Genomic DNA, 27,464 nt, shown 5'->3' on the forward strand with positions numbered 1-27,464 from the left:
AAGAATTGGTTGGAACTGCAAGTTTGGAGGCAGACCGCAGGCTAAGCCCGAAACTAAACCCCGTGCATTCAGATTTTCTTATCGGAAGTGGATATCGATCCGCCCGCGCAGCTTAACTTTCTTTCCACCCTCGCTTTCCCCTCACGCGCTCTGCATCCCCGAGCTATATCCCAAGCTCTCTTGATTGGGTCATTGTCGGCCGGAATCACGATGGCTGACATAGATGAGGCCGTCATCCATATGCCCTCGCAGGATGCGAGTGCTCACATTGACACAGATCTCTCCGACGAGACTCAGGACTTCCGCATGCTGAATAGCATTTCCTTGTCAGTGCTCCCACCCGTCCTTCTGATCACTTCCCCAATTACAGTTAAATGCGCATATGGTATACTGATAATCGTGAAAACAGCCTCACAGATGGATCCCAACAAAGTCTCCCCAAACGTGGTGAAAAGGACTTCGAACCGAACCCAACGCTCTTCCAAGCCGACATTCTCTCCGCCTCGCGGCAGGCAATGCACAATGCCCTCTCGTACCCTCGGCTACACCACCCCAAATCACAAGTCATTGGAATATACTCACCCAATGGTCCGACCCCGCCGAAATCTGCCCAAAAATTAGATACAATCACGGAAGAGTCGGAGCCCTCGAAGCCCGCAGGCACGGGACTGGGCGTCCATCCCGACTCGTGTGTCTATGTGCCCATCCCGAAGGGGCAGTACTTCAAGTCGATAGGTCAGGCCGATCGTTGGAATCGCATATGGCTACTTCCAGAGGAGGCTCTGTATCTGCTTGAGAGAGGGACTTTGGACATCAGGTGGCCGTGCTCGGAGGTTGGATGTGCTGACGACGAGGATACGGACGACTCCGGGATCCCGATGAGCTTACAGGCCGCTTATGCGGCTTTCATAGGGCGGAGCGGGCTAAATAGTGAGCGATACTCAGTTTATACGGGATTGAGGAGGTTGGGGTATACGATCGTTCGTGCCCCGGGGTGGTACGATGCAGAGGAGGATACCGAGACCACTGTAACACAGCAAACGTCCGTGGAGAAGCCACAGAGTCTGGGTCCTGGGCTTGCTGGTGTGTTCAGGCAGCTTTTGCAGTGGCTATACAAACCTGGTAGCGCTACAACTGCGTTGGGGCCTGTTGTGGGACTTGGCATCCATCGCAGTTATGGTACGATGCCTGCTTTTACTGCGCTTGCGAATATGCTGACATACTCTAGATGACATCTATCAGAAACTCTCCATCATCCCCTGGTATGACCCGACTGCTTCGCCATCTCCGCCGCCTCCCACGACACCACCATACCGCGTTGTTTTCCATATCTACAAACCATCCACACCGTTCAAGAAATCCGCCCCTCCGACCCCCGACTTCAGGCTCGCTGTTGTGAATGCGCGCACGCATACTACAATCCCGACAGCAGCCCAGCTTGGCGCATTGCTCGAGAGCACCCCGCTCGACCCACCAGTGGGCGAGAAGATGAGTCGCCAGCTGTACCAGCGACTCCGATACGGATACAGGAACGTGATCCTAGCTGTGGTAGACGAGGGAGTTGTGAGTTACCTCCGAATCGCAGACTCGGCGTTTGGCAAGGAAAAGCTCTACAAGGAGAAAAAAGCGACTGGGAACAAAGGACCCTGGCGTCCGCGGCCGAAGAAGCGCTGAGGGCGTATGAAGATCCATTATACAGCTCATGCTAATTACAGCACCCGAATGGAGTGAAAGCATCTCTCCCCTGGAATAAGGCCCTGAGATCCACCATTAAGGACACGGGCTGAATAGAGGGGATAGTAACAATCTGCCATCATCTTTAGTACATCCGTCCACAGTATAAAAGGACGGATATAGATGCTCAGATGGCGAGCCAGTGAACTTGACAGCTCACTGGCTGAGAGAGACGAGACGTGCGGTGCAGAGAGTCGTGAAAGGGGACATGGGACAGCGAGATATCCGTCTATTCTTCCAAATTCTATACCCAGATCAAACGCCACCCTACCGTGTGTGAAAGGCCAAAGCCACAACCACCCAACTCCATATGATATACAATAGAGACATAGAGGCATCGTGTCGCGTTATTCGTAAACCAAGCAAGCCCATTATACCTAGTAGCCACAATCAGTAACAGACCCCGCATTGACCAAAGCACCTTGACTCACAGTAATACAAAGAACCACAGGTCAAATCACGCATCCAGATAATCCGCCGCCATCAGCAACTCCAAACACAACTCCGGCGGAATATCCATATCCGGAACGAAGGTCTGGTTCTTGTTCTTCTCATTGTAGCAGAAATACTCGCATACTTTTTCCAGCACGATGCCGCTGATATTCTCGAGGACGCATCGACCAGTAACGGCTTCTGAGAAGCGACCTACATAGCAAGGGAACATCATTAGCAAATGCCACCAACTAGGCACATACACATGTAGAATGGGAGTAACTCACTAGACGGCTCTAACATGCGACGTATCGTCCCCGACACGCAGGCTGTGCTGCGGGGAATCACAAATTCGAATCCATCGCCGGATACGAGAGTCACGTATTCGGACTGTGAGGTAGAGGGATTTGAAGCGGACATGGTGCGGTTAAATTTGAATGGGTGGTGGGGATGTTATGAAATAGGTAGATGGAACTGAACGAGAGAGATGGAAATCGATGGAAAAGGCACGGTACAAGAGACGCGGCGCGGCGGCGGGCGATAAGTGAGAAGTAGTAATCGGCGGTGGTTCCGCACTTCAATTAGTTAGGCTGCTGTTAGTTAGTTCATAGGCTCCAGTTTCGGTTTGGTCCGTGCTTAAGCTCCGATGCCGATGCTGTCAGTAGTCTAAGTTCTTCTTGTCTATCTTTATTCCAATGTGTCGCTGAGAGGATTGTACGCAATTAGTCGCAGTGTTGGATGCCTAGGATCTCGTTTCAGTAGGAAGTAGTAAGTTATGCATTGCTCCGGTCTGCGCAGCGACTAATCAAGCTGTAGTATCAAATCTCTGTGCTTTGTGCAACACTTCCGGAGGAGCTCGGTATTCCTTCAAGAGGACTATACACTTCTTCCGCTCGCTTGTCACAGATGCTGTAAATCAGCTATTATCATACCATGTACCAACGGAATATACTACGCCTTCGTGGCGTAATCTCCAGGCTTCAAGCTCATCCCACATGCACACTTCAACATCACCTTCCACTCCTCTCCCTCTCAACTCAGCAACGAGCATACTCCGCCACAAGCGAGAGCACACCATCCCAATTCACCCCTTCAAACCGCCTAGCCAACCGAACATGCTTGATCACAGGTGGAACATCCGGCATCGGGTTCGCCATCGCAGAGCGCTTCCTCCAAGAAGGTGCCTCGCGCGTGATCCTCGTCGGACGATCCTACGACCGACTCCATAACGCTGCATCTCGACTTCAAATCGGATCACCAGAAATGTCATCCAAGGAACTTCTCCAGCCTGTCACAAACCCAGAACAGCATCAGCTCCTCGAATCCTCGTCAAGGATCAGTCTACTGATCGGCGACATTGCCGAAGCAGGATCCTGGGCGCGAGAGCTCGAAAAAGTAATGGTAAGTACCTACCTTCCTACAAAACATACCAACGTTCCAAAACGTTCTCACATCTATGACTCCAGCAAACAACAAACCCAGACATCCTCGTCAACGCCGCCGGCCTCTCCATCTCCTCGATCCTGCCTAAATCCGAACCCACCGATATCTCACGCATCCTGCGCACGAACCTCGAAGGAGCCCTACTCACTTCTCGAGCTTTCATCCGCGCCTCGATACGCAACCGTATGAAGAGGTCTACCACCACCACTACCACCACTAGCAGCCACAGCGGTAGTAGCACCGCATCTTCAAAATGCATCATCAACATCTCCTCCCTCCTAGCCCACAAATCCGGAACCGGCGCGGTCCCCTACGCAGCATCCAAAGCCGGAGTCCTCGGTCTAACGAGATCAGTCGCCGTTGAAGCGGCAGCTTCGCTTCGTGATGTGGTGGTGAGATCTAATGCTATTGTGCCGGGTTATATTGAGACGCCTATGATTTCTGGTGTGTCTTTTCTTTCTTCCCCCTAAGCTCCGATGAACATGATGTTAGGATGGTTTACTGATTATCAACGTGAGGAATAGATTTCTCAGAGGGAGAAACAGCCCGATTGAAAGACACTATTCCTGTGCGACGATTCGGGAGACCAGATGAGGTAGCGGATGCGGCTGTGTTTTTGGCACAGAATGAGTATGCGAATAATTGTGTGTTGAATCTGGATGGCGGGTTGAGTGCTGTTTAGTCTATGGAAGCATACTATACATGCTATTCTGTTGAAGATGCTTGGAGGTATGTAGATAGATAGATACTTGGTATTGATTTAGTCTGTATGTGTACGATACCTGAGGTGTGACTTGTACCAAGCAAGAGTATTTTATTGCTGAATTTATGATAGTTAACATATCCAGCATCCCTTCTTCGAGACAGAAATCAGGAATACATAGCTAATCATCCATTCTATCGAAACCGATCATGCGGGGTTGTGTGTGTGTGTGTATGCAAGTAGTAGCGTGAAAGTATTTTACATGAGAAATGGAGAATAAAGGACAGACAAAAGCACAAAACCCAATTCATGCGCCAGATCTGCAAAGCCAAGAGAGAGCAAGTAAGTAGTTAAATGTCACTAAAGTTGTTGTTGAAGATGCTAAACCCCGGTTACCCACCTGGTATCATTTTTTTAATCATCAATCAGGATTGCGCCGCCAGTCGCCTCGTCCAAGACAATGGGGTTGTCTCCATCACCGTCAGAGATGGACATGGCTGCCACTCGCTTGGCTGGGTTGTCGCCGTTGCTGAGACCGGCTTCGTCTGCATCGCGCTTCCGCTTGCCTGCTCCATTGACGGGCTCTGGTTCGGGGACAGTAGGTGCGGGTGCTTTGGGCTTGCGGGGGATATCGGGAACTTTCTCCAACGATGCGGGTTTCTCATCTTTCTCGTCACCTTTGGAAGTCTCGGAGGCATCGGTGAAGAGCACGATAAGTTCGAGATTGACGCGGGGCTGGTCGTCTTCTTCGTCGATGACAGTAATGAAGCTCTCGTTCTTAACACCAAGGTCGGTCAACTTCTTGGGAAGGTTGTCCTCTAGGTCGGGGTCGTAAACGGTTCCTAGTTCGCTGTTGACAGAGAACTCTTCACCGTAACCCAATTGCGATCGGAGGATATCCTGGACCAGATTGTCCAATGTCGCGCGTGCAGGATCGATCTTGAGCCGGGCGTGAGTCACGGAACACACCGGACAGTTGGGGTTCGGAGGCTGCAAAGAATCGGAGTTGATCGCACGAACACCGGTGCGTTCGAGAAAGACCATCTTGGCCTGGTCGTAATCCCCTTTGAGAACCTTGTATGCCTGCAAAACACAGAGACCAGCCGTCATTGCGTTCGTGGTTGCAATAGCCGGGATGATATTGCCGGCCATCTGCTTCGTGTCGAACTTGGACTTGGGATCGATCTTGAAGATGCTCGCCCGCAGATTGGCAGTGGCGGCGACGAAGTCCAGGGTGTCGACGTCGTCCTTGTCAAAAACCAGTATGGGCTTTACGTCGCTCTTGATGGTGTCCTGCAGGGTCTTGAGCCGTTTACTCAAGCGATCCAGACTGTCCTTGAAAACGACGAAGTCCTCAGCAAGAGTCCAGACCTTCTGGTCATTGCATGAAACCACAGGCTCGATGTTGGAAGACTCCTCTTGTAGCTTGTGGAAATCCAGAGGCTCCGGAGGATCTCGCGTCTTCCACATGTCTTCCATCCCTCGTAACCGATCTATGTCCTCCTGAAACACTTTCTCGAATACTTTCTGCGCAAACTCGTCGGATCCCATGGATTGACGGATTTCCTTGAGGGCCTGGGCCTCCCGGCGGAGGTTTTCGATCTCTTCGGCTAGTAAGGGTTAGCCAGTATCAATCGACGCTGAGATCCCAACTCACAGTTTTCTGCATCTTCGGAGTGGTCAAATTCGCTCGAGTCATCCTCGCTGATGCCAAAGAGCTCGCTAGGAAACATTAGCCGTCATTCATACTGCTGTCGCCTGATGAACTTACGGAAAAAGGTAGCTCTTAGCCCAGACGATACAGTGGATCGGCTGGCTGGGTGTACTGCGGATAGTGCAGACCGGGAACGACTTGGGAACCTCTTTGGAGTTGCAATCGTAGCATTCCGTGACGCCCTAGCAGTGGTCAGCGGTCGTGCCTAGTAAGTCGGAGAGACAAAAGATAGAGACCTAGAGGCACACCTTCTTGATAACCTGGACTTGGCCATTGAAACCCGTTGTTCCACTCTCCACCAGCGGCACATCGGCTGCCAAGCACATTCTATTCACATGACGTCGAGCATCGAGGTTATCCAAAGCGTTGAAGACGACGTCAAATGTCGCGAACCAGTCCACGTTGAACTGGCTATCCTTGATGTTCGCATGGTATGCTTCGAGCTTTGCATTGGGTTGGAACTTGTGGGCGACTTCCTTCGCAACCTAGATACAGCGCCACCACCCGTCAGGATCTCGCTCGAAAGGATGGAAAGGACTGGATGGGGGGATGTAGATAGTGTGACGTTCGGAGGAGATGGACGCACCAATGCTTTGGGTTTCTTGATGTGTTCGAAGCGGAAAAGGAATTGGCGGTTGAGATTACTCAGGTCGATCGTGTCGAGGTCGATGATATGGATCTCGCCGAATCCGGAGAGCAGGAGGTTCTTCAGCAATTCGCATCCGATGCCACCAGCACCCACGAGAAGCACACGCGACTAGAAATCAAATCAAGGAGAACTGTTAGAATGTGTATGCGCCAGTTGAGCTTCCAACCAGGAAGAGAGTTGCCCAGGGAGAATAAGCGTGGGGGGAGATGGGGAGCGGTACCTCTTTGATTTGTCTGGCTAGAGTCCCGAGCGAGCGCTTAAGATAAGTCTCCCGCGTCATGGTTGCGGCGCGGAGACGGACAGTAGATCGAAACGGAGACTATCGGAGTCAGAGCGGGCGAAAAGGCATCGCCAAACAAAGAAGCTGTTTGCGAGGCGCGAATTGAGGGAATGGAGGTAGGCAGGCGACAATGCGAGGCAGAAGTGAAAGTAGGAAGAAGCTCCGGCGGAGAGGGAGGGAGACCGGAAGCAGTCGACGAAGTGAAGTCAGGAAGAATGAAGTAACAATCCCGAGCCCACTTCAACTTCACCCGAACGCCCTCCAAAGCTGCAGTGCTTATTCCCCTTCACCTGGGGGATCCCGGGGTGAATGATATTTATCCATGTCCGGTAACAAAGCTGTTGTTTGACAGCAGGCTGATGCAGAAACAAAATTAAAGACAAGAATACACAAACAAAGGGAACTTCGAACCCTCAAGCCATCCGTCACATTTGTCTGGTCGGATGCAACACCAAAAGATCGGCCAGTCTTGATGGCGATCGTCCCGCATCCGATCGCATTTCCCTGTTTGTCGCACCGACACGAGGCCATTCGAGTATCAACTCGTCTATTTGCTCTATACTGCATTGGTTGAATATCGTTCTTTGTCAGGAATTGCTATCAGGTACTTTTGCCTTTTTCTTTGCTCAATGTCGCTAACCCCCAAATGCGACTGATGCATCTCTTGAGCCCAGCATGTGAGAGCTCACATTCCTACCTTTTCCTCCTCCACGATGGTTGGGCGACTCATGCATGGTATAGAGCTAGCAGGGGGGTCCTATGCCGGAGCTGAGTGTCCAGCGCCAAAAATCAGAGGACGAGAATGGTACTTTGCATGTTCTGGACCTTTCATAGTGGGGGCCGTACTTGATGGATGTCGGGCTTTTCTACGGAGTCTATACGCCGTGGAATTCAACGAACTCCATCAGGTCTCACGGTCAGAGCATGAGGCTGACAGATCGGCAGTACTCAGAAGGCATGCAGCGCAGTCCTACAGAACGGATCCTGACCCGTCGTTCTCTGTACGAAAGTACCAGAAGACTGTCTTCTTTACTCATGACGCTCTAGTTAGTTGCATGATGTGATAGGACTTAGCTAATCATCAAGTACCGCAGATACATTCATCTTTATGATTGATGCCATTAAAGTGGGACGCCACGGGCTATCTATGGGCCACTGCCATGTCGCAGTCAGCGAGACATCTCCGAAGTTGTAGATGACATTCATGGGGCGCTTGTGTTGCCCAGCACTAACGCGCTTTGCAGGAAACGGAAAACGAACATCAGGAACACACTGTCTATCCGACAAGGATCGATGGACACAGCCACATCAGTCAGTAGCAGGTCACCTTCCACGTCTGTGCTATAGAGATGGCTCACTTTCCACATTGGATCGTTGCGCATATGTTTGCTCTGTAGTCGTACAATCGCAAAACTTAGTAGTAGCGTGTTGATAAAGCAGACAGACTCAGACACTAATTTACATTATGAACTCTACTACTAGTTGCTTTTCTTCAAAGTATACACATTGTATGACGGGCGTTTCATTGGCGGGACAAGGCCACCGTCTGGATGGAGTCAAAGAGGGGAAAAGCAACAGTGGCTGGCTTTGGTTGTGTAACAACCAACAAGATCAGCATGCTTCCATGATCCCGACAGGCCGTTGCTGCGATATGTGTGTATCCAAGCAGACTGTAATTGAACAAAAACCAAGTCTGATTTCCCTATGGCATACCAACAAGACTTGAGATCCGATCGCATTAATCTAAGTGCCTGTCACCAAAAGTCTTAAAAAGTGGCACCAAGAAGAGAGATAAGATACCCTTGCTTACATAACCAGCACTTATCGTCCCAAAAAGTTGAAGCTGGAAATTCCCAATAAATGGATTCAAGGGAAACGAAAGAACTAAGAAGCAAAGCAGGGCTTTATTGACGGGGTCAATTGACCAGGACATCGCTTCCTACTTGGCAGTAGAATATTCTACTCCGTAGATAAATTATTTGGTAGTGCGTGAATCTCTCCCTGGAGATTCGCATTGGAGCCTACCTTTGGCCCGATCGCCCTTTCTGGCAACAAAACCGTCTTTGATCCAAAGACTGTCGGTTCGCTGCCCGGTGCCTGTTGTCCGTGGGGGATTCCCATTTTCAATCCGTTTCCTCGTCCTCGCCTTTCTTCTCTAACTCCTCTACCGCTAGCGCGGAGTTCGCTGGTTCCTCCATCTTTTCCTCGCCGATTTCCCTCACACTTCTGTTGGTACCTAACCGAGCGAAAAAAAGTTGTCATCGGGCAAGAACTGCCCCCTGGAGCAATGTCGGACGACGAGGCAGACCCCGAGTTGATTGCTCTTCTGCGCGAGACACTGGGACTGGGAGGGTCTTCAAGTCCTCAAATCGCAGAGACAAAAGTACTAGAGAATGCGCAATACGCTTTCGACAATGCTATCGACGTCGCATTGAATCCCTCGAAGACGAAAGAAGCCGCGGAGACAATATGGAATCTGATGCAGAAGAAAGCATATTCAACGCAGACATGGTCCGAGCACGAATTACACCCTAAAACGAAAGACGAGAGCACGGTCAACTTTATTTTCACGATGGATCTCCTCAACTTCAGTTTCTGGTCTGAGCTCCCTAGCGAGAAGCGCTTCGCGATCGAGTACCGAGGGAGGAAGTGGACGGGTTACTGGAGCTTGGTCGCTGCCTTGCAGAGAGCCTTGGATGAAGGTAGGACTACCTGCGGTGTTAGACAAGTAATTGCGAGAAGCTAACTGTCATAGGCATATCGATCACCACTCCGGAGTTTTGGACTAAGGAAGATGAATGTACCGAGGAGCTCATCAAGCATGTCTTCCGCTCTGCCACCGATGAAGAGATTCCTTTGCTCCAGGAACGTCTTCAGTGCCTGCGAGAGGCCGGCCGAGTTCTTTGCAGAGTATGTCTATCGCCATGTTTCTCTCCCCCTGCGCCTGATGCTAATGGAACCTTTATCTGCAGGAGTATGAAGGTAGTTTTGTGAACTGCATCTACAACTCTAACTACTCTGCGGCTTCGCTAGTCAATTTGCTAGCAGAGAGCTTCTCCTGCTTCCGGGACGAAACAACCTTTCACGGGCGGAGAGTGCGAATCTACAAGCGAGCTCAGATCTTGGTTGCGGACCTTTGGGCTTGCTTCAACGGTGAGGGGTATGGAGAGTTTAACGATATCGATAAAATCACCATGTTTGCAGGTGAGTCTCTCGAACCTCTTTCAGATTGCCTTGTCTGGACTCTAACTTATAAGCTACAGACTATCGGATCCCTCAGATGCTCCACCAGCTTGGCTGTATGGCATACTCGCCGCCCTTGGAAAGCCACATACGCAGCCTGAAGCCTATTCCTAGCGGTTCCAACTGGGAGATTGAGCTGCGAGCAACCAGTATCTGGTGTGTCGAATTGATAAGACGGGAAATCGAACGCCGACATCCAGAAATCAGGGTGAACCCGACAGCGAATCCCAACAAAGACAAGCCGTCAGAAGACGACGAAGACACCGAAGACCACCAACAAAAGTGCTCAACCCAGAAGTTTGTGAAGAAGGAACCCGTTCAAAAACCGGCTGGAATGGGCGTGAACGCCATCTTGATAGATTTCTTCCTCTACGACACCATGAAGGAAATCGAAAAGACCGGACAGGAGTCCATCCCGCATCATCGCACAAGGAGTATCTGGTATTAGACTTGCGGCAAAGCATATCATCTGCGTTTGTTTTTGTCTTTATCGGCTTTCCAACACTATACCCCGTTGCTTTACTGGGCCACGCATTTCGTTTATGGGTTGCATTTCGGGTGGGTGATGGGTATAGACTTGCATACATTTGATAATGATACCATAGCATTGCTTCATATAGATTTTATTCTGCTTTGTGGGACTCTGTACACTAAATTTCTAATCATTCCATACAGCCCACTAAACTGTACAATTGATCTTCTACATCAAACGGAGCCATCATCTCACTTCATGGGTATCTCATTCAAATTAATCTATAGTCTTACAAATCCCATCAAGCAGCCTGAGCCGTCCTCTCAATCTGCTCAATTCGCGCCATCATATCCGCCTTCCACTCCAAATAATCCTCCCTCCGATCCTCACTTAACCAATCCACCCGATCCTGCATCATCGTGCCCAACCCAGGAAGAAGCCCACGTCTCGAAGACTTCCCAGTAACTAAAGCACCTCTCCCGGACACCATCAACCTGCCTCTACCACCACCATCCTCCTCTACAATCCCACCCGCCAGCTCATCTCCCAAATCCCCTTCATCCCCATCCAACTCCCCCGCCAACGGCACATTCTCAAACCACTCCTTCCCATGAGCCCACCCTTGCTCCATAACCAGCGCAATCCACTGATCCACATCCTCCCGATGACGTCTCTCCGTCGACGGAAGCCCAAGACTAACCAGCGCCGTCTGTCGCATCTCCGAGAACGTCTTCTTATCCATTTTCTTCGCCTCCGCTGCCTCAGCACTGTCCCCGGATGACGAAGGGCCCGGTTGTCGTCGACGAGCAAGGACAAGGAAGTACACAGCAACAATCAAGGCCTTGATGATTTCTTTGAAATCCTCATCGGTTTCTTTATCCTTGGCTATTATCACCGGCTCTAGGAACTCCATCATCTCCTCGTCGATCTCTTCGTCGTGTTTCGCCGTCGCTTCGGAAATCAAGTACAGGATGGAAGATACACCAGCGAAGATATGCGGTGGGAGAGTCCTCGAAATCGGCGGCCGAGACCACGTGCTCATGCGCGGTGCGGGTGTTGAAAGCGTCTTGCAGACTGTCCGGATGGAGTTCATCACCCAGCTAGGGGCGTCGGGGATGATGGTCGAGCCGGAGAGGCCATTTGCGCGGTACTTGGGGATTTTCTGTGGTCGGGGTGATGGAGATGGTTTGTCGGTGTCGTTGTTGTGGGTGTGTGAGAGAGCGCGCTTGAGAGGGGTGGATTTCGTAGGTGTGTTCTGTTGTTGTTGGTGTTGTTGTATCCTTCGCGGAGTAGCAGTAGCAGTCGCGGCGGTCTTGGACGGGGTCCTTTGGGTGCCCTTTCTCGGTGTTGATGGCGCTGATCCGGCTCGAGATGGTGTTCCTGGGGCTGAGGCACTTGCGCTCCCTGCGCGGGAGATCCCAGTGGAGAGGGATCGGTCAAGGAAGGCGTAGAGCTTTTTGTAGGCGCGTGGAGGACATGGGGGGTGACCGAGGAGCGGGGGAAGTTTGAGGGCACGAGTTAATCTATCATCGTGCGAGAGTGGTTAGAATTGTGTATGTTTGATTGGAGCTAGTTTGCGAGAGTAGCGGAGCTGCATACCTCTTGCAGGCAATTTCAGCGCACGCATACGGCCGAGCGATCTCTTCTTCGGGCTTGAGACTGCTAGAGAAGCTGCGCGATTGGGCGACGAGAGAAATGGCGAGACTAAGTAGTTCTTGTGGGAGGTCTTGTGCGTGTGTAGGCAATAGCGTGGCCAGCGCTTGCTCGACAGGCCTGTTGTTCATTGTGGTGAACAACAATGGATGTAGGATGCGTTGAGGATAATTGACCGGAGGGAATTGGGTGTGTCTAATCGCAGAACCAAGCAGCTGGCATGTACTTTGAGATAATCATGAGTCGTACACACTAGAGTCTAAGAACAGAGTATCTTGTCAAGTGGATGGATGGGTATGCGGTCCTGCTGGATGGAATATCACGACCGTCATGTGATCTGCAGATAAATGCGCTCCGCATCGATGATCGCCGCAGCTCCCCGTCCTTCATTTGCGCCCACATTTCACGTTCCACTATCTTTCGACTTTCAGCAGGGAGAAAAGATCATACATCATGTCTGTAACAGTGAGTACACTCCCCTAATCACACTACTACCGAATCCAACGAACATAGTGCTAACCACCCACCTCGTTCACCAGCTCCATACCACCCACGGCGACCTCAAGGTCGAGCTATTCTGCGAAGCGGTCCCCAAGACAGCAGAGGTAAATACATACATACATACATTCCCCCTCCCCTGCGCATTTCGCTCCATCCCCAAGGAACTAAAGTAAACTAACTAACTACTTCACATCAACACAGAACTTCATCGCCCTCTGCGCCAGCGGCGCATACAACAACACGCCCTTCCACCGACTCATACCAGGCTTCATGATCCAAGGCGGCGACATCTCCCTCAACCCGTCCCTAACCTCCTCCGCCACATCCACATCCAAACCTCCTCTCCCCTTCGAAGACATCCCCAAAGGCGGCACCTCAATCTACCACCCCTCAGCCCTGAACCAAGAAATCCACCTCCCAGCACTGAAGCACAACACGCGGGGTATTCTCTCCATGGCATCCCGACCCGTGAAGGACCGCACAGCACCAGGATCACAAGGCGCCACGGGAGCGACGATAAACGGGAGTCAGTTCTTCGTGACGTTGGCGGCGGCGCCGCATTTAGATGGGGCGAGTACGGTGTTTGGGAAGGTGCTGAATCTGACGGCGCAGGATGAGGGCGGGGATGTGTTGGGGAGGTTGGAGAAGGCGAATGTGAAGGTGGATAAGAAGGGGAGGGTGGTGCAGCCGAAGGAGGGCGAAGAGGGGGGTTACGAGGCACTGAGGATTGAAAGGGTTACGATTCATGCTAATCCGTTTGCGAAGTGAGATTTCGAGATAAGGGATATTTCTTGATGGGGTTGGATGATATGGTCATGACCATGATGTTCCTTTGCGAGATGTGGAAAACCGCCGTGCTTGATGCTGAGTTCCTTGGCCAGGGACTGCATGTTGCGGCACTGGAGTGTCGTTATCGCAATGGCTCAGCTCGGCTCACTACGTAAGGCTACCAGCGTCGCTCCATACCTCATCCATTATGTAGAATGGACCGAGGTGAGAGCTTTCTAGATGCGCTTGGTCAAATCCAGATACAGAGCGACAACCCGACTGGGATTGCCAATTTATGTTGTAATGATAAGTGAAAGCACAACAGGAAGCTAGTCATTCATACATGGTTCATAGTATCTCTCTAAAAGCACACATCATCAATTGACTTTTTTCACAATCCATGGATATCACCCCAAACTAAACACCCCACAACCACACCGTATGACAATGCCAACATGCACCGGATATCTAGAACCAAAAAAAGAAAAGAGGCAAAGAAAGGAAAGAAACGATCATGGCCTGGCCAAAACGTAAAACGTCATCGCAATGCATATATACGAAGAGGTCAAGTGTATAAAGTTCATGCACATCGTAACAGAGACAAGACGAAGGTCATCAATCGAAGAGAAAAGCGAAAGCAGAGTCTAAGGGTATAACGGAGTTAATTAATCACTTCTGCTCGTCAGCGGGCTGGTTCTCTGCATCCTGCTCGTATCCCTCAGTCTTCATGTCCTTTAGGCCGAGCTCCTCTTCCTCCTCATCAGTGCGGGTGTAGTCTTCCGTCTTGATCTGGGGGTCAACGGCAGGGGCGCACAGGTCCTGGACGTAGCTGTTGGCCATGGGGTCCTCGAGTGTAATGACGAACTTCAGTTCGCCGCTGATAGCGGAGTCGAGGCGCTTGAAGAAGCGCGCCCACTTCTCCTTGTCGGAAGACGCCATACTGTCACCACCGGAGCCGGTGGTGTCGTCGACGTCAAAGATCTGGCCGTGCAGCTGGTCGCGAATCTCAGTGAGGAGACCCTCGACGGTGGTGAAACGACCACCCAGGGTACCGGGCTGGACAGTAACCTCAAGCTCTTCACTGTAAAGCGCACAGGTGTCGGACTTGAGGATGTCACGGGAAAGATCGACCTCGTTCTCAACGCTAAGGGTGATGCGCTTGCCCTTCTCGGGAACCTCACCACCAGTCTTGACTTCACTGGTGCGGTACCCGCAGTGTTCACAAGCAGTGGCCCAGATATAAACCTCTTTAAAATAAGGAATCGAGACGCGCTTCATATTAGTAAAGCAATCCTTGGAGCAGGCAGGGCACTCAGTAGGAAGACTGTAGACCTTTCCGTCGATGATCTCGTCATCGTCGGGTTCGGCGACACCCTCATGCTGCACAGCATCGGGGTCACCAGCGATACCAAGCTCGATGTTCTGCTCGTGTGTACGAGGGTAATCGCGGCGCTTGTACTTATTGATGTTGTCGGCGGTGGTAGGAGCAATCCAAGAGTTACCGGTGGGGTCGTCGAGGGAGATGGTGAAGGGGTATGCCTCACGGTCAAGCATGCTCTTGAGCTTGTCGATAATGGGGACGAGGGCATCGTGCAGTTCAGGGGCCTGTTCCTTGCGAAGAGGCTGCTCGCTGGAGAGGGACTCGTAGATAGTCTGAATGACACCCTCAACGGTGGTCAGCTGGCCGTCGCCCTTGGGCATCTCGATACCCAGAGTCTCGACCTTGAGGACCGCGGTATCGCTGCGAATGACCTGGCGCTGCATGTCGGTCTCGTTCTCAACCTGGAGGGTGTACTTGGCACCCTTCTCCTTGATCTGGCCGGCAGACTTGACGGAGTTGTTCTTGAAGTGGCAGTGCTCGCATTCGAACGACTCAAGGATGAGATCCCCGTGATAGGGAACCCTCAGAAGCAAAATTCTCGTGGTACCCTGTACACGGGGTTAGGCTCACAATCCAAACGATGGAATAGAGTATATCAAGGGACCACTTACATTCTCGTGGCAGTTGGTGCAAAGACTCTCCAAGCTCATAACTCCAGTTTCATCGTTGCGCTCCACCAGATCACCGGGCTTCTGGAATTGCGACTCGGGCTGAGTCTGGTTTTCGTCTGCGGACATTGTGAAAGATGGGGTGATATAAGCACCGAATTGAAATAGAGTGCTCAAAAGAAATACAAAGATCGAAGGGACCGTATGCGCCAGTGAATTTAAGAATGAAGGCGACGGGGAAAATTTAAGCAGCAACCGCGGGAATGTTCCTTTGCTTTCCACTATCGCCGTGGCGGGGCAAGTTTTTTTTGGAGGGGCACCCGAGCTATTAGTCAGCCGGGGTTATTGGGCAGATTCGCAGTTAAGTAAAAATAGCATAACATTAAAGATACTACTAGTATAGATTCTAGTATAGATGGATACACGATGGTTGCGATGATATCCTAGCATGCTTAGTGATTGCATATAATGCGGTTTTGTAGATGTAGAGCTTCTATAGCTGCCTCGCTGAATCCCTTGCGAGATATCGCACTCATCACGCTCGACCCACTAGCTAAAAGCACTATGCTCATGTCAAATTGATCTGCTGTAGTTAGCCAGGTAAAAGTTATAGGGGACTGGGAGACTTATAAAAAAAAAATTGGGCCGTTCCCCCGAAGAGGAACGGCAAGTTCACTGACTGACTTGCACCCCCAACTGTTCGGCTACCGTACTTGAGGCTGCACATCCAATTCCCTTCCTGTATGGAATCCCGAGTCTCATTGCAGTGCCACCTTTGTTATCAACAGAGCGCCTTCTCTTCGTAGCTAACCCAGCCCGATCCTGAAAGAAACAGTAGCACCCAAAGCAATCGCAGCATGGCAAACAACATAAAATTCGAGCAGACAAGCCTAAGCTTTGATCCCCGGTCAGGGGTCCCGCACCGAGTTCCCTGTACGAATTCCAAAGCCCACGATGTTGGAAGATGATGCTTCGATCAATAGTTGGTTCGAATCCTGAGTGTCACAACGGAGAGGAGAAGAGCTCGCTCTGTTTGACATGCAGCGACTGCCGATCGTCGGGCTATTTGTGGGAGCAGTATAGCACGGGGCCCTTGGCAAGTAGTTGAACAGCCGAGGAGTGCAATCGTCAAGTGAACGCGGTTGTGACACAGGTATACCTCACAACCTCCGCGGTGAGATCAACCCTTTATCTATCCCAGGACATCCCAGTCGAACCTTGGGTCAAACGCACCATCTCCCTACATTCTCTAGACATGTGTCCTGGCCGTCAATTGTCATTCTGGCGCCACTTGATCCGTCCTCTTGTGTGTGATACAGTACCCTCAGGGACAGGTTTTTGTTTCCTCCCCGCCGTGTACAAACATTGGGGGGCATCTCAAAGCGGACAAAGAACATCCCCAAAAACCGCTTTCTTCTCCCCGAAAGGAGGGACTACGATCAAAACCGTAGTCTGTACCAGCGCCCATCATCTATTCACAACCTACATTGCAAAGAGACGGTTAACACGGGCGATCAGGACCTTCGATGGAAGCGCAAATCAGTGGCTGGTGCCGCGATTTGGTGCCACCTAGCCTCCGAAAAGGACGAAGTGCTAGGAGTTGCAAGGTAGAAAGAAGGTACAAGGGACCCAGGTCCCTCGAGGTTGGAAGCATGTACGGGACAGCACAGGGCCCAAGACCGTGAACGAACGACAATGCCTGCATATCGAACATCACCATTACATGCCAAGACTGATCTAATGCCGGAATGTGACAACAAGCCAAAGGTCGGATGGCATTGCATAGAAGGCAATGACCAAGCATGAATCATCCCGCCCGACAGTGAAAATGGACCTCGCTGCAATATAATCACTACGGACGTGCCTGGACACAACCGAGAGATTATATTGGTTCCGACGAGTGGATTCATTGACAAGCCGGGTTGATGACCGTGTGTAGGCAGTCTGTTGTATTCGAGATGATCAACTTGCACATGTAATGAATGATGCCCACAGTATTGCCCTCAATGATACGGAATTACCACCCATCGATTGCTCCCTAAGACAACACCAAGACAGTGTTGCCCGACATGCTTCACCTCCTTTCTCTCCAACTCCAGTCTTCCAGGCATAGAGTGACAATCCGTAGTGATCAGCATGTAGCGCCCAGCATTGGCAAACCGACGCGTGCCCTTTTCAGGAGCTTGCAACGCATGGCCAGCCGTCTTTTATTGCCCCCGAAGAAGCTCTGGACATCGGATTCCTTTCATATCGTCGATCCCGCAAGAGATCGAGCCCACTAATCGGTGCATCCGCCATGCAAAACCGTGAAACTGATACCATAGAATGGCATCGAACTGATTGGTGTCTATTAGGGTTTAGTTCCCAAGTTTCATCCGACTGCCTGCTCCTAGCAAAGCGCGAAAGACAAAACTTGAGAAGCCGTAGGAGGGTAAGATCTGTATAGACGCCCGATAGCGGGCAGAGAGGCGAGATCAAGCGGCGCTCCAGAATGAACAATGAAAACACGTCCACACATCTTTAGAAGCATAGGGTCCAATAGAGGTTTGAGCTCCCAAGATCCAGCAGTGACTGAGCATCTCGAATAAATAGAGATTGATATTTCCACGAAGTTGGTTGAGCCAGCCAATGCCACGGCCGCTGTGGTTGGAGAAGTAGAGGGACAAGATAGAAATGATGCGCCTCGATTCGAGCCTCGAGCGGACGCGACGCGTCATCACGTGATGACCAACCGCCTGCAAAGCTAGGAGTATTGGAATGTCCACGCCCGTAGTCATTCACGCTTTACACTTTTAGTTAATTTTCGGGTTTCTTGGGCTTTCTGTTTGTTATTATTTTCTAATGTTTTCACTTGAAAATTGGTCGTTTGCCAAAGGGGTTGTCAATCTACATAGTTCGAGGAACATTGAAAGCATCATCGTGCAGTTGCTCGGTGACGTCATCCAATACGGCAGTCAGAGTCGAGTAGTAAAAAGGGGGACATAACATGATAACACCGTATGTCCGACCGCGACTTGATCCAATAGACCGTACCCTGCAGGGTTTCACTTCAGTTCTATTGCCTGCAAAGGCTCACCAATTTTTGGGCAAATTCCTTGAGTGGCCACTTGCTTTTACCTCGCATCCCTGTTGCCGCGTTGCCGATTTAGCATGCCTGGACTGGTCCTCCAATTGGCACTCTAATCGCCCTGGGGCTCCGAGAATACTGGTTCCAGTTCGCTGCTAAGAGTTGTCACGAAAGGGTTGACTAGCTTGATCTTATAGCACCCTGACCAAAAGATCAATGGTGAGTGGTGGTGTGCTACAGGAGGTCTGCAGTCACAAAGATCGTCTCTATCTTAGTCGTGGGATACACAACGGACAATATCCAGTATTGTGCGAACACATCTTCTCATGACCCTCAATATTTGGGTTCGGATATCATGCCCACTGATGACCCCAGAAAAGCATGGCTCCTTTTATAGGCCATGAGCAGTGCGAAGACCCATTCACAGGGCGTAAAGCACATCCTGCCCGGGTGAATGCCGTTCCCTGACATTCAAACCTTTGATGGCCATATAAATAGCTATACTTTCGCTCACGAGGTCCACATAGTAGTGGGCCAGGCAGCAATGGTAGCAGGGTCATCAATGAAGAGGTCATATGGCTGGATAGCATCGATTTCATTCTCCGACCTGCCAAGAAAATCCTGCATCGTTGGTTCTAAGAATGCCATCTCGGTAGTATAGCCGGTAGCCGGCACTATACTAATGGCATGAGGGTCCGCGGCCTGGCCTCCAGCCGGTAATGAGGCGAGGGAGTGTCTTGGTGTTTGACTGCGTCGCTCATGGCTGTCATTAACAACACCAGGGTTGGTATCCAACGTTTTCTTGACACGCTTCAGATTCTCATAGAATTCAGCAGCAGCAAGATTGCCGTGCTCACTCATCCTATGCAAAATCTCTGTAGCAGTATCTAGCGACTCAAGATCTGCCGGGTTTCCGATTGATGGCAAGAGACCTGAAATTACCAGAGCAATGCAAGAGGAAAAGAGATACTGGGCGTAGAAATAGCCGTACATAGGCAGGGAGCCATTGACCCACTCCTCTATGATGAGTGCATGAGAGTGCCGTGCAGCATGTATGCAAGCTTCACTAAGAGTGATGACCGGCTGGGGAAGGTCTTGACTATCATCACGGTTGCTGTGGTGTAATAGAGCATGAAGTAGGATGGGTCGAGTGGCTAAAATGACGCACTACGTACTGTCAGCTCAGCGACCCAGCGCGGAGATAGAAGGAAGCTGACCTGATTAAATTGTAGATGCAGCGATACGATATGCTTTGGCGGAGAGAGGTCCTCTGAGCGTAGCTTAATATGTTCTGGGAGCGACTTTAGCCAGTCCTGTAAAGCCAGCAAGAGCTGCTGCTCTCGTTGTAGAAATGATTCTGCATGCTGTTTGCGACAATATATCTTGTCAATGGTCTGTCCTATAATCTGCGACAGTCGAATACTGGCGACCAAGTAAGCTGTATCAGAGAACTGCTCTTCAGCAGCAGGACTTTCAACCTCGGTGGGCATATCGACATGAATATCGTCGTCGCGTATCTGCAGCGGAAACCCAAATTTGGACGTATACATGCGGTCGAAGACATAGATAGCCCACCACAGTCGAACCCGGTGTTGACGTTCTATAGGGTCAGTGCATTGTCGCTCAGGGATATTGTGGTTTAACCCAAGGATCAGGCCCAGACGCATAGCACTGCCGACTAACATGTAAGCTGAGTGCCTCCTGTTGAGGAAGTATGAGTACAACGACTGGCGGATGCGTTTAGCACAAATGTCTCGCATGCTGAAGGAGCAAATGGCTTACCAGTAGAAGCAAACTTTCCACATGAATAACACCAGGTCTCTCAGGCAGAATCGGTATCAAACCCATTGCTCGTACATAGTACATCGTGCCTGGAACTCGACCCGTTGGTGATGAATTGGCCCGAGAAGAGTAGACCTCGCCCAACGCAAAAAGGGAGAAGAACTTGCACATAACAGCCGGGTCATCGCGTAGTGATGGCGTGCGGTATACCGATTCGAGGTGTTCGATAGTTGACTTGCGCAGAAACAGATGGTAGACGCGACTCAACTGATTGAAAGCAATACGAACCAGCAGACGAGCTTGTGCTAGGTTAGGCCATTGAGTGGCGCCCTCGAGTAAAGAGGATTCGGGAGTGTACTGCGTTCGAGCAACATGCGCCGTATTGGGATCACCCGTAAGGAACTGGCGCAAGCGCGTCGCAAACGCCGTGCATGCTGCATCACCCATGTAGATAGGAGGGGCAGAAGGGTCGTATGGATAGAACCAAGCCCGTTCTCCAAGAAGAGGGTTTTGCACCGGCGGGTAGGACTCTTGTGGAACAGACCGCTCGGCAGTCGTTGCAGATGAGCTTTGAGGAGAACTGATGGAACGTAGCTGTTCTCTCAACTGAGCGTTTTGAGTAAGAAGTTCGTCGAGGTAACTTAGGACTATTAGAATACAGTAGGGCTGAGTGATGGATGAATGAAGAGGGGCCTTACCTCTCTTGCACCTTAAGCTTGCGATCACGTAGAGTGTATTGGCACTCATCATCACAACCGGCCCGCCGACATCTTGAACAAGGCTGTTCGCCAGAGCATTTAACTTTATGTGCGTGACAACGGTGGCAGCTGCGGGAAGAGATCTAATTAGTGCACACCTTGATAAGGAAAACTCAAATGAGAACGAACGCTATAGGCTTCTTATTATCACGCTTAGGCTGCTGCTTATTGACAGGCATCGGGAAATTGTTATATTCCAGGCTATTAGAATGACTTGCATGCGTCGAGGTTGTCGGCAGTCTGATCCTTCGCCGAGAGGCAAGACGAGGTTCGCCTTTCTTATTCATCTTTCGGCAACCCGGTCACATGCCGAGGTCCGGATTTGGCCCAGTATAACTTTCACCAGTATCATCCGTGACTTCGATACACAAAAGAAAAGGGAGGTAGGCAAAGGCAAATAAAGGATATTTGATGTTGCTACTTTAGAGTGTTCGATAAATGTCCATGATATGTATCTCATTTGCCAATATCATACTAGTTTAAGTCTGTTGGCGCTGCTCAATTCCAGTCAAGCTGTTGTAATCGGTTCCGTGACGACATGCCGACGGTCCTATGGCCATATAACCGAACTATATAATCATGCAGAGAGGGAAATGCAGGGCTCCGTGGCTTCCACTTGAGAATTTGCTCCAGGAGCTCGCTTATCTGATAATAAAAGCATAGGTTAGAGCATTCTACTCTGTTTCTACACACAATGTTAATCCAGAGATCATATCTGGAAGTCCAGTTCCAACCGGAGCATGGTTCTGCCGAGTTCAGTGTTGGAGACAATATTAAGGGGATAGCTTACATTATCCCCCGAGAGACTATTTCACCACAGCAACTGAGTATTTACCTAGAAGGTATGGTTCAGTCTCTATTTATAGTTGCAGCTCGAAGTAATTTTTCATCAGGCAAGGTCAAAATACAGATTGACAGGACCGAAAACGGGGTACCACTTTCACCATTCACAGCATGCCAGACTTTTCTTCGCCTGGAACAGCCTCTTCTGCTTAAACCATCGGCAAAATCAGGACTACTACAAGGAGGACTAAGACATGAGATACCATTCGAGTTTATGGTTCCTCCAAGAATAATAGGTTCGATGTGCCAACATTTTTGTCACCGTCAACAAGTGCAGGAAGAACATTCGCTACTTCCCCCGAGCATTAGGCAAGGCGGCATGGCGCCCAACGGAATCTCGGTCGAATACAATATACAGCTCAGCTTAACACGGGGTATCAAGCGAGATGGGATGCCAGCAGTAGCGGAATGGGCGTATCCATTGGTCATTCGTTCGCCGCGCATAGAACAGGCGCCGTTGCTTATCCCACAAGACAGCAAGCATTATTGTCTCAACAAAAGAAAAATCATCTCCAAGTCTCCGATATCTCTGTCTCGGATCGGAGCTCTGTCGGCGCAGACGGTGCAGCCAACTGCTATCCAACAAGGAAAAGCCATGATCAGATACTTGCCAGTTGATCTACAGTTCCAAGCAATATCCGGACAACATCTGCCACAATTGTCATCAATGTGTGTCTCGCTGAATGTCATCACCACTTTCGGTGAGAAACCAGAGATACATCTTCCGGGGGCTTTTGGTCCTTCAGCATGGGATCCTTATCGACATTCTCATGTGCAAACAGTATCCCTAGGAACCTCAACCCCGAGCCCCTTGGAGTGGGAAAGGTATTATGTTACCGAAGATCAAGATTCACCCCAAGCCAGCATCGCATCAGAGAGAGTCTACAGTACCTCAGTAATGGTGCCAATCAAGCTTACAGATGGTCTGAGCTTGCCGCCTACGTTCAGTTACTGTCTTGTTTCCCGAATATACTCTTTAACGGTGACTCTCCGATTTCATATACCAGGGCAATGGCGCCGAACGACTAGTCTTACCTTGACAGTCCCACTTCAAGTATGCTAGACACATAGCAGAAGCTAGACTCATTCGTCCTTAGTGGCTAACAGGAGTGGTGAGAAGAGAAACCAACCTAGAGTAACATCCGACCTGGACCTCACCTGCCAAACGGCTATATGAGGGCTACTACTACTAGATTATATATCATCGGAACAGCAAACCTGCTTCAGTCAGCAGGCCACGAAAAATCACATTCTGTACATAGTATGTAAATAAGTTCAAAAAGCAGATGTTTATATCAAATTTGTTCACTCGCTTGATCTTTGTATAGTATACTTTTAGGTGGTGCCAAATCCCTACAATAGTACACTGTGAATTTCAAAGTAGCAGCAAAACTTGAAGTTGCCGCCCGGTGCATTGTACGCTAATCTCTAGTAGGACAAGAAGCGGATCATGTGATGCGCAACTTGCAGACATGGTCTGCTTAGGTAATCACTTCTAATCCATTCTCTGGACTTGAAGGAAATAGTTGTACGATTGTAAATGAGAGTATTGGGGTCAAGGAGAGCTCTCCTTGATTGAAGGATGGGTGAATCAGTACGGGTAAAAGAGGCATTCGCTGCCGTGAGCGTGTTCCTCGACTCTGTTCTTCAACGAGGCATGCAAAGCTCAATCCCAGAAGCTGCTTGAATGCCAGAAACTAACCGAGAATTTAGATAACGTTCAAATCCAAAAGTCGCGCGGGCAGTCTCTATTGGATATTTTAAACGAGACGCTGCATGAAGATGAAAAGGGCACTGGGTCTGTGAGGAGAGACGTTATCATTAAAGCTTTGAATCTACTGTCTCTCGTCCATACTGCTTTCGCCAACCCCTCCAGTGATGCCGATTCTCCCAGCCAGACTGCCCAGGAAACAGAAGATGTTGCGCTGGAAGATGCAAAGCGGCGCAGACTACTTCTCGCTCTATTGGATCTGATTGCTGTGGAAGGCATTTACCCGTCACTCTCGAGAGGACTTGGCCTACCTCTGCACCAAAGAGTGTTCTCGGCCTTGCCTGCGGGGATTATTGCTCAACAACAACACCATGCTCAGGAGAGTCCAGAAGACGAATTTCTCCTCGAGAAGATATGGACAGCACTTTCGGGCATCGTATTCGATGCACAAGTTAGCATTCAAGATGTCATCCGTGGCCGAATCCTCAGCGACATGATCAGTGCAGCTGCAGACCTGGCTTATAACTCCAAGAGCCTTTCCGATGAGAAAAGAGACAGCTACCGTCGGCATTTGAGTAGATTGATTGAAGAGTATGTTGATTTTGATTTATGTTCCTCCCTCAGTTACTAACTTTCTGCAGGACTCCTAGCCCTGTGCTGCTTTCGACCTTGTCCAGTTTCCTGCAATCAGATCCTGCTCCGTGGTTCAAATCGCTAGTCTCCAGCCAGCTGTCACGATTCCCCTTACGCCCTGGTGGAGTGCTTCAAACCATGGTCTTCCTGGCCTCTCAGTTTGCCCCGTCACTGGGAGCCGAAGCTCAGGCCCAGGCATCCAATGGCCCAATCTTCACAGTGCAGGGTATCATGCAAACATCCCGCCTGCTGTCTTCAGTTCCAGAAGGAATGGACCCAGTCAATTACTTTTCTACCATAGCACCGCAGCTATTAGCATTGATTGACGGGGATGACCCTGACCTTAAGAAGACGGCAGCATACGTTATTGGGAACGGTATCTTGGGCAAAAGAGCCTACGGCGCTCCTGGGACCGTTGGGCACTCCATCTTCTTGGAGCCTATCTTCAAAGCGCTTACGGCGGGGCTTGATACTTCCTCAAGGAAATGGATAGCTGCTTCTGATGACAGTGAAGGTGGCTCATCCGAGCAGATCCAGGTAGTCGAACCGACACTAGTATTAGCCGTGGACAGGCTGCGTACCTTAGTCCTCCAACCTCCAAATCCGGGTCTCGTGAAGCGGGTTGTTCACCCTATTCTCGTCCCACTCTGGGGCCTGGCTTGCTATACAATGGAACACCAAAACTTAACTCTGCATGAGAAAATTTTGACTGTCCTGCAGACATATTTTGGCATCTCGGTGGGATTACAGCCGCTACAAAAGCTCGTCGACAACCTACTGTATGATGGCGGCCAAACGTGGACTTACGACTCGGATTCCAGGAACAGTGTGCTTTTGCGAAAGCGCAACACATCGGAAACGAATCGCAACATTGTCCGTCTCGTCGACATATTGCAGTCTCGCGCGAAGCTGTTCGTCAGTTTATTGGGCGCAGATCCCAGTAGCGAAGAACGGACAGCAGACATCTTCCTTTACGTGAGTGAGAGCTGGCTGGTGAAGCCTTCTTTGAATGAGCGTTCTATGGATAGATTGCGACTATCCCCTGAGGAGGATAGCTTCAAGAACATCATGCAGCAGTTGATCAGTGCCAAGGTAGCGGAAATGCTACTTGACAATTTCAAAGACGTCCTTTCTCGTCGACCCCTGCGCGTGCTCGAACTCATCAAGCAGATCATCGACGGTGAATTGAACCGAGCGTACGTGCGGAGCAAGAAGACCATGGGAGCACAATCAGGCAAAATGTCGCTTTCGTCACTAGCCAACATCGTCAAGCCAGAAGAGACCGGAAAGGAGGAAGCCACAGCAGAGACAGACTCAGCCGAATCACTACCTGCAGTATTCAGCCTTCTATCTACTGTCCTCGCCTCTCCCGACTTCACTGTCTCACCCGAGACTCTCCCTGTGCTCGAAGCCATCAAGTCAAAACTCGACGACCTGACCCCTTATCTACCATCCGACCTCTCCAAACCAGCAACCACATCATCAATGCTCATCGAAATCCACCTCGCCAACCCCGAAGGCGAAAGCGCCATGACAAACAAACCGTCCACTGAAATAGCCGACTTCGAAACCCATCGTCGCGCACTATCCAACCTCAACTCCGACCTCGCCCCCATCCAAGCAGAAGGCTTCTCCCTCCTCTCAAACCTCATCACCAAAGCCTCCCCCGTCCTTGACATTCCCTCCACCCTCACCCTCCTACTATCCATCATAACCGACACCTCCGAAACCCACAGCTCTGACGAATTCATCTACCTAAATGCCATCAAGCTCATCGGCACCCTAGCATCGCGTCACCCCCGCACCGTCATCAAAACCCTCGTGGACCGCTACATCGACAAAAGCGAAACCCACACCCTGGACCAAAGACTCAAGATCGGCGAATCCCTCCTCCGCACCGTCCAAGACCTCAACGACGCCCTAACAGGCGAAACAGCCAAACTCCTCGCCGAAGGCATGATCAGCGTTGCCGGCCGACGCGCCCAGAAACCTCAAGCCCAAAAGACACGCCGACAGCAACTAGAGAAAGAGAAACGAAAAGCCGAACGCGAACAAGCCCGTCAGAACAAAGAATCGTCCATGCCGCCCGGATGGAGTATCTCTACATCTTCATCCAAAATCCGAGATCTATCCGACCAAATCCAGAGGGAAGTCGAAGGTGGCTCGGACTCCGAAGAAGACGAAGAGCAAGCCGCCCACTCCGCCAACATCCTCTCAGCCTGGGCAGCAGGCGCCGCATCAGACACCGAACCAGAGGATCTCCGCGTCCGCGCATCCGCATTATCCATCCTAGCCAGCGCCATCCAAACGAATATTCTCGGTCTCGGGCCCTCGGTTATCTCCTCCGCTGTGGAACTGGCGCTCGCGACACTAACACTCGAACCGGAGGTTGAGTCCGCTATCCTGCGACGCGCGAGCGCTATCCTCCTCCTTGATATTCTCAAGGCCATGGATACTGTTCGCGAGACTCGCGGCAATCAGGCTCTGGGATTCGGGTTCTCGCTTTCGGATGCGAAGTCTGTTGGAATGAATGAGGGAGCAGCGACGGTGGGAAATATCCCGCAGATGTTGTCTTCGTTGAGGTTTGTGGAGAGTCGGGAGACGGATTCGATTGTGAGGGGCCATGTAAGGGTGTTGGTGGAGAGTTTGGAGGCTTGGTTGGAGAAGTCGCTGTTGTGGGGGATTGGAGCGAGAGGAGGAGAGGATGAGGAGCCTCGGTTGGAACTTGGGGATCGGATTGCTGGGTTACGAGTCAGTCCTCTTTCTGGTAGGGATGAGGCTACGAGGCCTAGAATTGAGGAAATTGAGTAGTGGGTGTACTAAGATTGGTTTGGTGTTACTGATATCACTAGTTGGAGTTCTATCCTTTTAGTTACTTTACTGCCTAGTGCGCAAAGTTTATGCATGTTATCTGGGGTTTTCATTTCCGTTGTCTGTACTGTGATCCAGTAGGAAAAAGCTATCTCATGAACGCGTCAAATGTACTAAGTAACTCTAGGGTTACTGTAATCTCAAAGCATAGATGAAGAAAAGAATGCCGATCCCCATGATGCCAGGCTTGGTAAGAGACATGAATGAGATGGGTAGAG

At 50.6% G+C, this 27,464-nt stretch overlaps 10 protein-coding genes across 10 annotated transcripts; 5 read left to right on the forward strand and 5 right to left on the reverse strand.

Annotated features, from left to right (window-relative positions):
* Positions 1-132: 132 nt before the first annotated feature.
* Positions 133-1,674, forward strand: ASPBRDRAFT_166390 (uncharacterized protein; the record flags this gene model as incomplete). The annotated part of the gene is made up of 3 exons (XM_067619584.1): positions 133-326; positions 410-1,179; positions 1,229-1,674. The coding sequence occupies exons 1-3, from the start codon at positions 211-213 to the stop codon at positions 1,672-1,674; spliced, it is 1,332 nt and encodes a 443-aa protein (XP_067484751.1). The 5' UTR covers positions 133-210.
* A 401-nt stretch (positions 1,675-2,075) lies between these two features.
* On the reverse strand, positions 2,076-2,642 carry ASPBRDRAFT_166392 (elongin C). Its single transcript, XM_067619585.1, has 2 exons — positions 2,454-2,642; positions 2,076-2,379 (listed from the first exon to the last, which is right to left on the reverse strand). The coding sequence occupies exons 1-2, from the start codon at positions 2,584-2,586 to the stop codon at positions 2,192-2,194; spliced, it is 321 nt and encodes a 106-aa protein (XP_067484752.1). The 5' UTR covers positions 2,587-2,642; the 3' UTR covers positions 2,076-2,191.
* A 190-nt stretch (positions 2,643-2,832) lies between these two features.
* Positions 2,833-4,455, forward strand: ASPBRDRAFT_36715 (SDR family NAD(P)-dependent oxidoreductase). Its single transcript, XM_067623569.1, has 4 exons — positions 2,833-2,934; positions 2,983-3,567; positions 3,633-4,053; positions 4,134-4,455. Exons 2-4 carry the CDS (start codon positions 3,100-3,102, stop codon positions 4,289-4,291), a joined length of 1,047 nt encoding a protein of 348 aa, XP_067484753.1. The 5' UTR covers positions 2,833-2,934; positions 2,983-3,099; the 3' UTR covers positions 4,292-4,455.
* A 271-nt stretch (positions 4,456-4,726) lies between these two features.
* Positions 4,727-6,955, reverse strand: ASPBRDRAFT_190810 (E1 ubiquitin-activating protein ubaB; the record flags this gene model as incomplete). Its single annotated transcript, XM_067620293.1, has 6 exons — positions 4,727-5,922; positions 5,970-6,034; positions 6,084-6,208; positions 6,275-6,511; positions 6,613-6,783; positions 6,896-6,955. The coding sequence occupies 6 exons, from the start codon at positions 6,953-6,955 to the stop codon at positions 4,727-4,729; spliced, it is 1,854 nt and encodes a 617-aa protein (XP_067484754.1).
* A 2,110-nt stretch (positions 6,956-9,065) lies between these two features.
* On the forward strand, positions 9,066-10,908 carry ASPBRDRAFT_239347 (queuosine 5'-phosphate N-glycosylase/hydrolase). The gene is made up of 4 exons (XM_067622029.1): positions 9,066-9,657; positions 9,711-9,865; positions 9,928-10,159; positions 10,219-10,908. The coding sequence occupies exons 1-4, from the start codon at positions 9,243-9,245 to the stop codon at positions 10,644-10,646; spliced, it is 1,230 nt and encodes a 409-aa protein (XP_067484755.1). The 5' UTR covers positions 9,066-9,242; the 3' UTR covers positions 10,647-10,908.
* Positions 10,909-10,971: 63 nt separating this feature from the next.
* ASPBRDRAFT_25175 (uncharacterized protein) lies at positions 10,972-12,454 on the reverse strand (the record flags this gene model as incomplete). The annotated part of the gene is made up of 2 exons (XM_067622144.1): positions 10,972-12,193; positions 12,270-12,454. 2 exons carry the CDS (start codon positions 12,452-12,454, stop codon positions 10,972-10,974), a joined length of 1,407 nt encoding a protein of 468 aa, XP_067484756.1.
* A 322-nt stretch (positions 12,455-12,776) lies between these two features.
* Positions 12,777-13,592, forward strand: cyp5 (putative peptidyl-prolyl cis-trans isomerase; the record flags this gene model as incomplete). Its single annotated transcript, XM_067626531.1, has 3 exons — positions 12,777-12,788; positions 12,863-12,928; positions 13,026-13,592. The coding sequence occupies 3 exons, from the start codon at positions 12,777-12,779 to the stop codon at positions 13,590-13,592; spliced, it is 645 nt and encodes a 214-aa protein (XP_067484757.1).
* Positions 13,593-14,261: 669 nt separating this feature from the next.
* Positions 14,262-15,710, reverse strand: zpr1 (zinc finger-containing protein ZPR1; the record flags this gene model as incomplete). The annotated part of the gene is made up of 2 exons (XM_067620294.1): positions 14,262-15,521; positions 15,585-15,710. The coding sequence occupies 2 exons, from the start codon at positions 15,708-15,710 to the stop codon at positions 14,262-14,264; spliced, it is 1,386 nt and encodes a 461-aa protein (XP_067484758.1).
* A 3,194-nt stretch (positions 15,711-18,904) lies between these two features.
* ASPBRDRAFT_654979 (Zn(II)2Cys6 transcription factor) lies at positions 18,905-21,367 on the reverse strand (the record flags this gene model as incomplete). The annotated part of the gene is made up of 5 exons (XM_067628550.1): positions 18,905-19,815; positions 19,866-20,375; positions 20,431-21,070; positions 21,129-21,257; positions 21,318-21,367. 5 exons carry the CDS (start codon positions 21,365-21,367, stop codon positions 19,159-19,161), a joined length of 1,986 nt encoding a protein of 661 aa, XP_067484759.1. The 3' UTR covers positions 18,905-19,158.
* Positions 21,368-23,559: 2,192 nt separating this feature from the next.
* ASPBRDRAFT_166413 (RTP1/Tango6 family protein) lies at positions 23,560-27,352 on the forward strand. Its single transcript, XM_067619586.1, has 3 exons — positions 23,560-23,686; positions 23,745-24,333; positions 24,384-27,352. The coding sequence occupies exons 1-3, from the start codon at positions 23,614-23,616 to the stop codon at positions 27,184-27,186; spliced, it is 3,465 nt and encodes a 1,154-aa protein (XP_067484760.1). The 5' UTR covers positions 23,560-23,613; the 3' UTR covers positions 27,187-27,352.
* Positions 27,353-27,464: the final 112 nt, after the last annotated feature.

This window comes from Aspergillus brasiliensis, assembly GCF_001889945.1.
Source record: "Aspergillus brasiliensis CBS 101740 unplaced genomic scaffold ASPBRscaffold_1, whole genome shotgun sequence".
NCBI lineage: Eukaryota > Fungi > Ascomycota > Eurotiomycetes > Eurotiales > Aspergillaceae > Aspergillus > Aspergillus brasiliensis.